The sequence below is a fragment of the Mustela lutreola genome, chromosome 15 (assembly GCF_030435805.1).
Source record: "Mustela lutreola isolate mMusLut2 chromosome 15, mMusLut2.pri, whole genome shotgun sequence".
NCBI classification, from domain to species: Eukaryota; Metazoa; Chordata; class Mammalia; order Carnivora; family Mustelidae; genus Mustela; species Mustela lutreola.
The window spans coordinates 32,089,189-32,102,367 of NC_081304.1; the positions used below are offsets into that span (position 1 = coordinate 32,089,189).

At 55.2% G+C, this 13,179-nt stretch overlaps 1 protein-coding gene across 3 annotated transcripts in view; it reads right to left on the reverse strand.

Annotated features, from left to right (window-relative positions):
• CUEDC1 (CUE domain containing 1) overlaps positions 1-13,179 on the reverse strand; it is an 81,890-nt gene that overhangs the window by 19,255 nt on the left and 49,456 nt on the right. For 2 of the 3 annotated variants that reach the window (XM_059147680.1, XM_059147679.1), the window contains 2 exons: positions 10,792-10,888; positions 1,205-1,834 (listed from right to left, as the gene is read on the reverse strand). In XM_059147680.1, coding sequence (XP_059003663.1) covers positions 1,205-1,549 — 345 coding nt within the window. In that variant the 5' untranslated portion in view covers positions 1,550-1,834; positions 10,792-10,888. The remainder of the gene's footprint in view (positions 1-1,204; positions 1,835-10,791; positions 10,889-13,179) is intronic. The other variant, XM_059147681.1, reaches the window with a different exon arrangement.

Genomic DNA, 13,179 nt, shown 5'->3' on the forward strand with positions numbered 1-13,179 from the left:
CAGTCCTGGATGCCTGCGGGGCTGTGTGGACCAGGAATCTGAAGCCGTATCTGGGTCTAAGTTTTCTCCGTCAGTGAGGATAATAATACTCACCGTCTCACAAAGTGTAAGAGGATTGCAAGGACAGAGACATCTAAAGCCTGTGGGATGGTGCCCGGCACCAGCTGGGACTCAGTGAAGAGCAGAGTTAAATGCCATCTGCTGGGCCCTTCCGTCTTGTCCGGGGCCGCATGTCCCAGATGCCCCCTCAGGCAGCGACCCGATCACGGGAAGGCTCCGTGTGCCCCTTCTGCACCCAGCACAGCAGGCCCTCCAGAGACCAGGGGGTCACATTTACTGGACTCGGTGGGGCCGGGTGGACCCTGAGGCACCAAGATGGTCCCCTCTCCCCCTGCAACTTCACTGATCAAGGAGGGAACTGCTCAGAAACTGCCAGCTGCCACCGCCATCATGCCTTGCTCAGAGGAATTTAACTAGTACGTCTGAGGTCACTCCTCTTTGGTCGTTCCCTAGGCTCTTTCTCCATGGCCTGGTCTTTTCAAGTTCTGGGTCTCTGCGGGCTCCAGAGGTCCTGACAGATGGTCCTGCTGCCAGCTCCCTTGTGACTCTCGCTCTGTTTCACCTCTGAGCCTTTGCACAAGCACTTCCCTCTGCCTTGCACACCCTGTCCCTCACTCCCCACTCTTTCTTTGGGCCTCAGCTTGGCTATCCTTTCTTCTGGGAAGCCATCCTTCTCTCCTGCTCCCACTTCTCCCACCAAAAGCACTGGCCGCTCCCAGCTACTATGGCCTGAGTCTTGCGAGCTCTGTGCCGGCAGAAACTCAGTCTGCCTTGGCCAAGGGGGACACCCAGAAGGGCAAAAAAGAGCCTTTCTAGGAAAATACAGGCTAGACGACCCCAGCCTGGAATTGGACTTCAGTATGTTGGGGTAGGGCCCAAGAGTCTGCTTTTTTAACAAGCTCCTCAATTCTGATGACCCCCTTAGTGGGGTCTGGTACTGTGCCTGGCACACCACCGACTAGGTGTGCCATGTTTGTTGACTGCATGATTCCTGCCCATAAAAGGCCACTGATCGGCTCGGGTACGGGGTTCCTGCGAGAAAGTGGCTACTCGCGTGTTACAACCCAGGGCTAACAACCCACGTCCACTAAGAGGTTGGGACAGCCTCGGGCCTGGCGGTGAATGATCGGGGCCACGCCCCTACCTCCGGGGGAATGCTGTCCTCGGAGTCGGAGCTGTCCTCGTAGACGCTGCCGCCACCGCCCTCCAGGTTCATCTGAAGGAGCTGGTCGATGGTGGCGTCCACTGCGCCGCTGTTGGCGCGCAGCACGCACTCGATGATGTCGTAATCCATGTTGGGGAACATGGTCTTGAAGTCGTCCATGGCCTGGTTGAACTCGAGGCGGCGCACCTGACGGGCCGGCCGGCTGTTGTTGAGCTCCTGCGAGGCAGCCGCTCCGGCCCCGGCCCCGGCCCCGCGCGCCCCGGCCGAGCCGCCCCCGCCGCTGCCGCCGCCGCCGCTGCTGCTCCGGCGGAACAGGCTGGTCATTTTGCCGAGCCGCGGGGGGAAAATGTTTGCGGCCGGCGCCGAGCCCCTGCCCCCGGATCCCTGAGCCGTGGCCGCTCGCTCCGTGCGCTCGGGGGGCTCCCTCCCGCGGCTCCCGCTACCCTGGGCGGCCAGGCGGGGGCGGGGCGCGCGGGGTCCCCGGGTGGGGAGGCTAGGGCGCAGGGCCACCGGCGGCCCTCGGGGAGTGGCCCTCGCGGGGCGGCGGCATCCGGGCCGGGGCAGCTGGTCATCCACACCCCTCGGGCATCCTGAGGCCGAGGGTCCCACCTGAAACAGAGGGAGGCAGAGTCAGGGGCGGGATGCCTTTCGCACCGGAGAACAGCTTCTTTGTGCTTTCTCTCCAGCGGCAACAGTCAAACAGCCAGGGTTCTAGCACAGGACTGCTACCTCTTAGCAAGGGCTAACTCTGGGCCGGACACCGTCCTAAATGTTCTGGGTGGGCTGACTCCTGACACTCCTATGAGGTAGGTGCTAGTATCCCCCCATTTCGCAGATAGGAAAATGAGGCACAAATGCTGAGGAAGGGGAGGAATTAGGATTTGAACCAGGACCATGGCCACTGGTCTCAACCACTACTCCTACCACCGAGTAGCCCTGAGGATCTGAGGCAGGAGGGGCTCTGTACAGGCCCCATCCTGCCCTCTGGTCTCCAGTCCACCCAGTCTCTGCTTCCCACATCATGGTCCCAACTTGATGATCCCACCATCACGGCCTCCGATTTGTGGAGAGTACCATCAAATCTGCATCAGAAAACTGTCCAGCCCCCTCACAACAAGGCATGTACATCACTGCCAAGGTCACATTTTTGTTAGTGCAATCAACCTAAAGTTGAATATATCTAAAAACCCTCAAATTCTGACTTTCTCATGCTTATTCCAAGATTTACAGTAACTTTGTTAATTGTAGAAAAGTGGCAGCCTTAGGGGACTGTTCCATCAAAGAATATTTCTTAAGTTTGACACAACAGGTACAAAGCTAGATTTCCTTTTCTAGGAGTTGGGGTCATCATCTTAACAGCTGACATAGAAACATTCGTGTGACCAAATCAGCATGATGCTCTTGCCTGCCATGATCTCAGCTGTCAAACAGCTGGTGGGTGGTAAGAAGGACCAGAGCAGAGGAGTGTGGAAGGTGTAGGAGATGGGCTCTCACTCACCCCAAGGTCAGAAGATCTAGCGCTACCATTGATTCCTTCTGTCCCTTTTCGGTCTGCCCTGGCCTAGGTTGGAATGAGACTGCATATTGTTTCCCAGGGGCACCATGCTAAGATGCTAACCTCCTTCAAACCTCTGACTCCTTAGAGGAATGTGGAAATTGTCCAGGGCTCCTGTTCTGGGGCTTGTTGGGTGGGTGTGTATCTGCCCCATCCAGAGAGGTGGGCTGTACTGAAAAATGGAAAACTAGGGACGCCTGGGTGGCTCAGGTCATGATCTCAGGGTCCTGTGATTGAGCTCTACTGGGCTCTGGGCAGGGAGAAGCAGACTGTGCCAAGCTGGGTCATGTCCTCGGCTCCACAGGAGAGTGCCCCTCCCCCGGCTTGCTCTCTCTCTCAAATAAATAAATAGGTAAAATAGTTTTAAAAATTATGGAAAACTAGAAGCACTTGGGCCCCACACAGCCTCTGGACACTGATGTCACAGAACTATAATCCCTCCAGCTTCTGGAAAACACCTATTCTAACACTCTGGTGTATCTACATCCAGAGACTTTCTCTATGCCTCCACTACCGTATGTATGCATTTATTTTATGGAAATGAGATCAAACCATAAATTCTACACAACATCTTTTTCCACTTAATAATTTATGTAGCCATCTTCTCCTGTCAGAGCGTATAGATCTACTGCATCATTTTTAATGCCCGAGTAGTATTCTGTTCCCGGGGTGAAGCACGATTTATTACCCAACTTCTTTCACCGGCTTGTCTTCCCAAACGAGCAACTCGGAGCCCAGAGAGGCCAAAGCCATTTTAGATGGAAACACAGAGGGGTGACCTCAAATGGTCAGTCTGAGAAGTGGGATGAAAATGAGCACAGGAAGGAAGCCAAGTATGACATGGCGTCCCATAGCCAGCTTTAGATACTCCAGGTCTACTCCCATGTCCACATGTCTCCACCACCTCTGCCACATCAGAAGGTCAGAGGATGCTGTTCTGACTCTTCCAGAATGCTACACTAGAGCTACCACCTTTGTCCTGGGCTCTGGAAACCTGCGCTGAGGCCTCTAACAAAGACCTCGGGAAGGGGTGCCTGGGTGGCTCAGCGTTAAAGCCTCTGCCTTCGGCTCAGGTCATGATCCCAGAGTCCTGGGATCCAGCCCCACATCGGGCTCTCTGCTCAGTGGGTGCCTGCTTCCTCCTCTCTCTCTGCCTGCCTCTGCCTACTTGTGATCTGTCAAATAAATAAATAAAAATCTTTAAAAAAAAAAAAAAAAAGACCTCGGCCTGCCATCTGCTATGCTGACGTCATCACACATACAGGTCAGTGCCTTGTGTTAACACCCTCTCTGGAGTAAAGCCACCTTCTCGCTGCCCTGCAAGCAATTTATTAAGAGATAGAGGGACTTGACTCTCACTTGGCTAAGGGCAAACCCGTGGAGAAAGAAGCCAGGACCTGACCCAGCCCTGGTAGAAGAAGAAGGAAGATGATGGGGGCCACATTCCCCCATGAGCAGCCCCCTGGATCGGGCCCTTGGGCTGTGAGTGTCAGGAAGATTCCTGCCGTTTACAGGAAGCACAGTGATTCAGAGTCAGGCTGCCGTCCCTGCTCTGCCGCTCCCCCACTGTGGGACCTCGGAGTGTCCTTTCCTCTCTATGCCCAGTGCCTTCACTTGTATTTATGGGACGTCGATGAGAATGAAACAAGATCATCACCCAAGTAGTGCCTGGAACAGAGCAAGCTGCCTGACTGGTGTTGCCACTGTCCCAGGAGCCTGGCAAAGAGCCAGGAGCAGTCGGGACACTGGCCAAACCCTTCCCCAGAGTGGAAGGGGTGGGCAAGTCCTTCAGGCCTTAGAAGTACTGCTCCTCGAAGCACCAGGGGAGGCTGGCTGGCCTAGGCAGCTGGAGACACCACAGGTCAAGCCGCCTCCTCTTCCATTTACCCCGGGTTCGAAGCCTAGAAAAGCAGCACTTCCTGTGTGCGCCATGATATGGCATGGCTGCCAACCGTGGGCCAGCCCCACAGCCTGCTCCACATGTCACATGAAGACCCTAACCCCCAAGACTTGTCAGAGTGGCTCAAAGACATGTGGCCAGTAGTGGCAAAGCCTAGACTTTTCCCATCGCATGCCGATGAGAAAGTGGCTCAGAAACGCTAATGGGAAGTGTGGGGAAACGGGATTCGTTGTTCAGAAATACCGTCTCCACAGGGCTCTGCCAGAATGCACAGGTCCCAAAGCCAAGCTGCCTATAATTACCACCAGGTGGGGCAATGCCAGCCCCCTCACCCTGTGAGGACCCTCCCTCAATGAGCTCAAGTGCAGAGTGCGAAGCCAGGGCTGAGGTAGGCTAGCATGGCTGGGAGTGGGGAGAAGGGCCGTTATCGGGGTCAGTCTCATCCAGGCCAGGCTCTCTTTTGCAACCAGCATGGCTCAAATGAAAAGCAATTTAAAACACATGGAAGAATTAAGGCAGGCGACTTTGGTTTACGGGCCTGTGCCAGGCGCTTTCACATTTCATCTTTATTACAACTTCAGAGATAGACACAATAGTCCCCATTCCACAGCTGTGGAAACCAGTTCAGAGAAGTCAGGCAACCTGCACAAAGTCACACAGCCAGTACAGAGAGAGACCAGAATTAGAAACCCACTTCCTAGGGGCCAAAAGTGCCCAGTCAGGCTTAGAGGGCTAGGAGCCAAGGAACCTCAGAAATGCAGCCACGTGTGGCTCAGGCTCAGAAGACTGGGCACGGCCTAGCTGACATTCCAGCAGAGGAGATGTGACCTAGACAGCACTGGGGGTGGGGTGTCTGTTGGCCTGGCCCCAGAGCTGGCTCTGTGACCTTGGGGAAACTGCTCCACCTCTCTGAACCCCAGCTGCCAGGTGCTAGCAGGACACCAGAGGGAGATAACCCCTGACCCACTTCTGAAAAGTGGAAGTGAATGAAACCCGTTGAGCCTGTTAGATGTCTTGGTCTTGGAGGCCAACTCCTCAGCTCTCCTAAACTCAGGGCTCTGAGTGACCGGGGGACAGAAATCCCACACCTGTCCTCCCTCAGGTCCCAGGGAGCCAGGCCTTCCACTTCCCCATGAAGGAATCCGGGCCCAGGAGGAGGGGGATAGCAGCCTGCCAATCCTCACTCCAAGTGAGAGGAGACAGCCAAGGCCTGAGTCACTCCTGGCCTGGCCCAGGGAGGTGGGCCAGCTGCCCAAGTGCTGTTCTCCTGACCTTGCCCAAGGTCAGTCCAGCCAGTCTCCTGCAGGACCAGGTAGGGTCCCCATGGACCTGTGAGAGCCCGGGAGCCAGAGTCCTGGGCTCCCACTCTGACTGGGGTCAGCAGAGCTGTGTGACTTGGAGAAATGACTTCACTTCTCTGACCTCCAGTGTCCTCATTTGTAAGAACAGGTATAATGCCACCTGGAAGGGATGTTGTGATGGAGCTTCTGTGGGGGTCCGGAGCTAGTAAGCACCCAAGGAGACAAGTTGCCATGGCCTCAGGCACAGACCTTGGCCCTTGGCTACACTCACAGACTGAACAACCTTATCCAGTCCCGTGGCTTTAAATACCATCTACCCGCTGAATACAGGCTCCCAAATTTCTCTTGCCCAGAGGCCTCCTGGGAACATGCCCTTCAACTCGACACCGCACAGCTGACCTGCTGCGCCCACTTGGATGTCCCACAGCAGCTGACAGAATGGGTCGTCCGACTTCGAGGTTCCTTCCAGACCCACCCTGCCCCTCCCACCTTCCTCATCTCAGAACAGCAGCTCCACGTGACTCAGGCACAAAGCTCAGGTGACTCCTTGAGTGCTCGAATTCTCTCCCACCTCACACCCAGTGGCAGCAAACCCCATCTTTCCTATCTTCAAGACCATTACAGGACCTGGCTGCAGCTCACCATCTCCGCTGCTATGACCGTGCCTGTCGGTGTCCCCCACTGCCTTCCCACAGCCACCGGCAAGCCAGGTGTTCCAGGGGCCTCCATCTCCTCCCAGATATCGACTATCGACATGCTCCCTCCTTCCCTTCCTTCGGGCCCCTATTCAAGCATCATTTTACCAAGCACCAGCCCTATCTGCCACGTTCCCTCACTGTTTGCCTTCATTTAGTCCTCATGAAAAAGCTAACATTTCTGTGTGTGTGTGTGTGTGTGTGTGTGTGTATGGATTATTATCCCACTTCACAGATGAAACAACTGAGGCCAAGGCAGTCAGTACCATGGTTAAGGTCCCAGAAGCCTCCTACTGCCTGACCTGAGGGCCTCTTCCCTTATAAGGCACATGAGGCTGATGACAGGATGGTTCCTTTGCCAAGCCAGTGTCAGCTCCTGGGGACAGGAAGTCAACCCCCTCAAGATCTCACTTAACATTCCATTGTCCCTGAGGAGGACCCAGCCTTGAAAGGTAGGGGGAACTCAGGAGACCTCAGGAAGAGATGTGGGATTAGGAGGCCAGAGCTCCCAATTGCCTGCACTTTCCTTCCCCAACCCCCACCCCGTCTCCTCCAAGGAGGAGGGACTGCCAGGGGCCATCTCTGTCTCCACACACTTCTGGCTCCCTCCTCTGAAAATCCCCCAGGGACAAGGGACACACCAGACCTTGTGATCCATCTGTAATTGCTGTGATCCCGCCCTGCAGAAAGGAACTCACTGGCCTGTCTCGCCTCAGGTCTGGGCCCAGCCCAGTGGCACCGCCATGCCAGGCCACTAGGTGGTGTCCCAGGGCCCAGGCTCTAGCTGCTCCCGGGGAAAGGGCAGACAGAGCAGCTTCTCTCCCAGAACCCAAAAATCTGCCCCACCCCCCACCTCGGACTAAAAAGGAGAGGAACCCAACCAGCCCCAGGGTCTCAGAAGCCAACACTGGAAGAGCTTCAGAATAGTTTATTCCCCAAGTGGGAAACACAAGGCACACACATGCCACCAATTTCGCGCCCCCGTCCTTGACAGACATCACGAATCTATCCAGGTATTGCTATTGTCCTGTGGATCCCACAGAGCCCTTCACCAAGTGATTAGAATTGGCAAGCGAGATGCACCCTGCTTGCCAGCCCTTTCTTTCCCGGACGAGAAGACAAGGTCCCGGCTTACTTTGTCTCATCAGGAATCCGGACTGCAAAAGCCAGCGGGGCCAGAATGAGGTCATGTGACCCCTGGGACGCTTGTGTAACCATGGTTAAGTCCCGGGGAAACCTCAAGTGGGTAATGGCAGCGCTAATGGAGAGGCTGCCGGGCAGCCGAAGGGCAGCTGCCTCCTTGTCCAATTGTCACCCCAGTCGCCATGGGGGCAGGGCACAGGGAGTCCAGCTCAGCCTCTGGGCTTCGGAGCTGGAGAGGCCCCCAAAGGGGGCAGAAAGGAAGGTGGGGACCCAAGAGACGGAGAGAGGCTCTTAGCGTCTGCGTGTGGGTGCAGGCGCACGAGGGTGTGAGTGTGTGTGTGTGTGTGTGTGTGTATGCACGCACATGCGAGCCCGCGCGCCCAGCCGGGTGGGGGAGGGGCGGTGCTGACAGAGGCTCCTTGTCCTCCTGCCCCTGCACAGGCTTGTTTTCTTCCCAAGCTATTAATGTCGCTGCAGCTTCAAAAGCCGGGTGACCTTTAAATGCCTAGCCTCCTGCTCCTGCCCAAGGCGCAGTAAAGGCTTAATGGAAAACTCAACCGGCCACAGCTGCTGGGGTGACGGCGACAAAGCCAGTCTCATTCTGAGGGGACCAGGCCATGGGGCAGCCACACCTGTGCCCACCTCTGGGGGCACGATGAGCACAGTGCGTGGGGAAAGGAGGCCTGGTTAGACCTGAGAGGAGCAAGAGAAAGAGGAGTAGCAACAGACTCAGCAATACCTCGCCCTGCTTTGTGACCTTCGGTTGCCCACTTAACTTATCTGGGCCATGCCCTATCATTTAGTCCAACCTAAGCCTGGGGCAGAACAAAAGGTCCCCTTCCCAGAAAAAAATCTTTTAAAAATCTATAGAAGATAAAAAGAAGGAAAAGAAACACAGTTGCTTTCCTAATTTTTCTCTCTCTTGTCTCAATTTCCATGGCCAGGTGTGTAGGCAAGGGGAGCCAAGGTAAGGCCTAGGGCAAGAGGTTTCAAAGGAAATTAATAAGGTCCCTCCCCTAGGGAAGGACTGGTCCTGAAGCCTCAATCCCAAGGATACCTTCGTCCCTCCCTGGGGCTCCTGAGGCCCCAGTACAGGGCTGGGCTGCCATAAAAGGCACCATCAAGAAGCCCCTTCTGCATTCCAGCTGAAAAGTCCAAGAGGAAGCTCCTCAGGCATGAGTAACGTGGTGTTTGTTTGACTCACCTTGGTCGGATAATGGTCATAGTAGGAATGACACCCTTACACTATTGCTGGCTTCCTTCCAAGCCAACCCTATTCCAGGTGTCTTCTGCATGTTCACTCTTACCATCCTTGTTCTGCAGCTCTGCAAGGTGCATACTGTCCCTGTGATTTCTACTTTATGGACAGAAAAATGAAGCACAGAAAGGTACAGGGACTTGTTTAGGTCACACAGCTAAGTGGCCAAGACGACATTTGAGCCTGGGAGGTCTGACTTCTGAATCACACTGTAAATCCATCCACCACCCCTGCCCCCCCCCACCCTCCCGTATTCCTAGAGTTGAGCACAGAGCCAGGCATGTGGCAAGAACTCAAGTAAACCGGAATTGAGTCCTCAACGGGGCAGCAAAGCTGCCCTGGGGGACGCTGGGGGTGCCTAGGGCCCGTGTTGGGGGAGCAAGGGAAGAGAAAGGAGAAGTTTGCAGTTTGCAGGCAAAGCCTTATCCTGAAGGAAGGACCATTTCCTTACAAAAACCTTTTCGCACTCCACCAAGGTTGTTTAGTTGCCGAGAAGACCAACTGTTTTCCACTTCGACCTGAGCTTCTTAAAAACTATTTCCACAACAATCCCTCTCTCCATCAACAAATTCTATCAGCTTAGCCAAGACGCTCAAGCCAGGAGCCTACAAGGAGATCAAACGTCTGTGGACAGAAGGGGTGCTGCTCCCCACTGCCCTATTCAGGGGCCGCACCCCGGAGGAACCCCTCTGGGTTGACAGGAACATCTGTGTACCTGGGACCAGGTCAGTAGCCCAGACTCAGAGAAGGGAGCCACTGGCAGCTCAGGTGCAGGCCAGTGAAGCTGGGCGAGTTCCAGGCATGAGCTCATGCTGGCCCAGGTCCATCTTCTTGGGAAAGAGGGTCCAGTGGCCCCTCCCTGGGCCTCTCCTTCAGGCAGTTGGGCTGCAGGTCCCTCCAGAAGCAGGACCTGCATGGTCTGGGGCTGAGCTCTCAAGTCTGGACAGTCCCAGATGTCTCTGAGCCCCTGGGACAGGTGGTCAGGCAAGGATGCCACACAACTGAGTATCTGAGAGTCCCCAGGGAATCCAGGTCAGGGAACCAAGATCAGGGAGGGGTGCTCAGGGTGAGCAGGGGAGTGTCCTGGGAACAGAAGTCTGACTCCTGCCTCCTTGCCCCCACACTAATACACACTGTGCACTCACCCACTGATCCATGAATCCCACTTCTATGGAATTCATTTACTATGTATCATGGAAGGATACATTTTTTGTTTACAACAGTGAACAAAGAATGAGGCATCTCTATAGGTGTCCCTGCCCAAGACCCATGGCTAAGGGGAACAAGGCAAGGCAGTACTGGACTACAGTATGTTATGGTATATGTATGTATGGAGAGGACATCCACAAGAAACTGATCCTATAGGTTTCTGTTGGGAGGAATTAGGTCATAAGGGACAGATCGGGGAAACTTTTCTCTGTAAATCTTTGTATCTCTTTTACATTTTGATTCATGTTCATTCATTGATTTAAAAGTAAAATAAGCAGATCACCTGTAAAAAATAGCAAAAGGACAGCAACGCCAGTGATTTTTTCATCTTTTTGCCTATGTATATTATCTACAACAGACATGACTCAGTTTTTAAAAATCATTATAGCAAATGTCTATGAGTGCTAACCATGTGCCATATACTTTCTAAGCCTCCAAGTAAAGGAATTATAAGACCCACTTTACAGATAAGGAAACTAAGGCCCAGAGAGTCGATATAACTTACGTGGCATCACACAGTCAGTGACGGAGCCAGAATTTGAATCCAAACGGCATAGCCCCAGAGTCCATGCTCTTCTTAACCTCCTCCTTACACTGTCTCTCTAATTAAAACAAAACAAAACAAAAACTGAATGATGACAAGAAAAAAAAAAATGTCAAGAAAAAGCACACCACAAAGCCTGTAGGACTTTAGAACTTCTGTAATCCTTTAAGTCCCAACACCATCCTTCCTGCCTCCACTTGCCCAGCAGGCCTTCGCCAGTTCTGCCTCAGTGGAAGCTGGGCACTACTTCTCCCCCCAGGGCTCCCTCCTGCTCAGGGGCCCGTCCACCTCCTGGTGGCCTTGCAGGGGAGAATGAAGGGCGGTGGGTAAGGCGGTGGCTGATGCCGCCGCTGTTCCAGAGGTGAGACCACAGTGTGAGGGTGTCCTCCAGGGCAGGGCAGGGCCAGGTCTGGCCAGGCAGCTCCTTACAGAGGGGAAGCCGCATGTTGGTTGTGAACATTGCGGAGTCTGGGGTAAGAGGCTGCAGAGCATGGCGTCACGGAGGCGCTTTAGCTCTGGGCCAACCTCAGCTTTCATTCTGATCACCACTGCTTGGGTGAGTGGAGCTTCTCTGACTGAGTTTCCTCACCTGTAGAATGGGACACCTGTTCCTCTGAGGATGGGTTCCCCTCCAGGGGGATTCTTGCGATGGGCACACACAGGCTCCACACAGATGCTCTCAGCCTGGAGAAGCTGTTAGTAAGGCCCCAAGGCCACACACTTCTCTGGGACTGAGTCTAGAGCCTGATGCAGGAGTTAGGCCTGGCTGTGGTACGAAGGGGGGACAGTATGCAGCACAAAGGTCTCCCAGCAGGGGCCTCCAGGACCTCAACTTGGGGGGCTCTGGGGCCCTGAGTGGAGCACAGAGCTGGCCAACAGCCCCATTCCTGCCCATACTCTGCTATGCATCCTAGGGGAGAAGGGACTGGAATATACTGGGGCCTGGGTGGCCCAGACCTCCCAGTCTTCCTGGGGGCCTGCCCTCTAGGGGAGGGGCTCCCGGCCATCCCCAGGGGTGAAGGAACGAAGGCACACAAGCTGACTGGCCTTCTCAGAAGAGCCTCTGGCAGTTGAGGAATGCAGGCCCAGGGCTGGGGAGCAGAGCCTTGGGGAGGTGGTGGTTGGCCCTGAGCTTCAAAGGAACAGGCAGCAGCTGTGGCTGGGAGGGACTGGGCCCTCCCCCTCTGGCAGCCAAGACACCATCAGAAATTCCACCCCAGCAAGAAGGGCCGGCCCAGACAGCAGATGGGATTGCTTAGAGCCACTTACCAGGCCAGCTACTTTCCCCGACCACAGGCTACTCCCCCCTCCTCCCCGCAGCTCCTTCTCAGCCTGCACAGCAGCTGAGCTCCCCTCCCAAGGCCTGCGGCGCCCAGCGCCGGGCATCTACTCTAGACCTGAGGCCCTCCCTTGTCCACACCGCCTCACCTCCACACAGCCATGGGCCCACCTGTGCCCTCCGGAGAGGCCTGGAGAGGACAGCGGGAAGAAATAGCATGTTCTCACTTCCAGATGGCGCCTATTGCCAAAGGTACCAGAGCTCCTGGGCCTGCGATTTGATCCCAGCTGGGATTTGAACCCAGACTTCCGGGAGAGTGCTCCCTGTCCATGTGGTGCATGCACTAGTGATGCCAAAGTAGCTCGCATGCAACATGCACCAGCTCCCTCAGACCCGTTCGCTCATGAGGCCACGGGATAGCGACAACGTTCATTAGGGTTTTCCTGAACACTCCCCTCTGCCCCCAGGTGCTCAGTCATTCCTCTCTTCACCCAACTCCGAATTAAAATTATAGTCACACTCTCCTCCAAAACCCTAAGGGCCGCCTGTGCGAGCCACTCCCTTCACTAGGCTGATGGCAGGGCGGCGGGAGGCGCCCACCTGTGCCCAGAGTGGCTTTTACAGTGTCTGGGGCAGCAAAGGTGAGTTCAGGTTGACCTGACCCACCCAGCGCGGGCCAGAACTAGAGGCACCGCCTTCCCAGTTGCTGGCAGGATCAGCACCTGGAATGTAGCGCAGGGAAGGGCATTGGGCCAGTGGGGCTTGCCAGCCCTGGCCCTCAAATCTGACAGTCAGAGGAAGGGGGCGGGAACTCTTGGGGGTCCCATAACCAGCTCTCTTTGCCTCCAGGGGTCTCAGTCTCCACCTCTAGAAAACAGGAAGAGCCCCTAATGAGTCTCACCTCTCCCACCACTGAAACCTCCCAGGGATGCAAGGACATGGTGGGGTTGGTGGTGGATTGGGTCTGAGAAAGGTAGCACTGTACTAGGTACAAACCACGAGGTCTGCAGAAGGAAGTGGCTGTATTCCAGTCACCCAGGGCTGGAAGACTTGTGCCCTTTCTTAGCTAT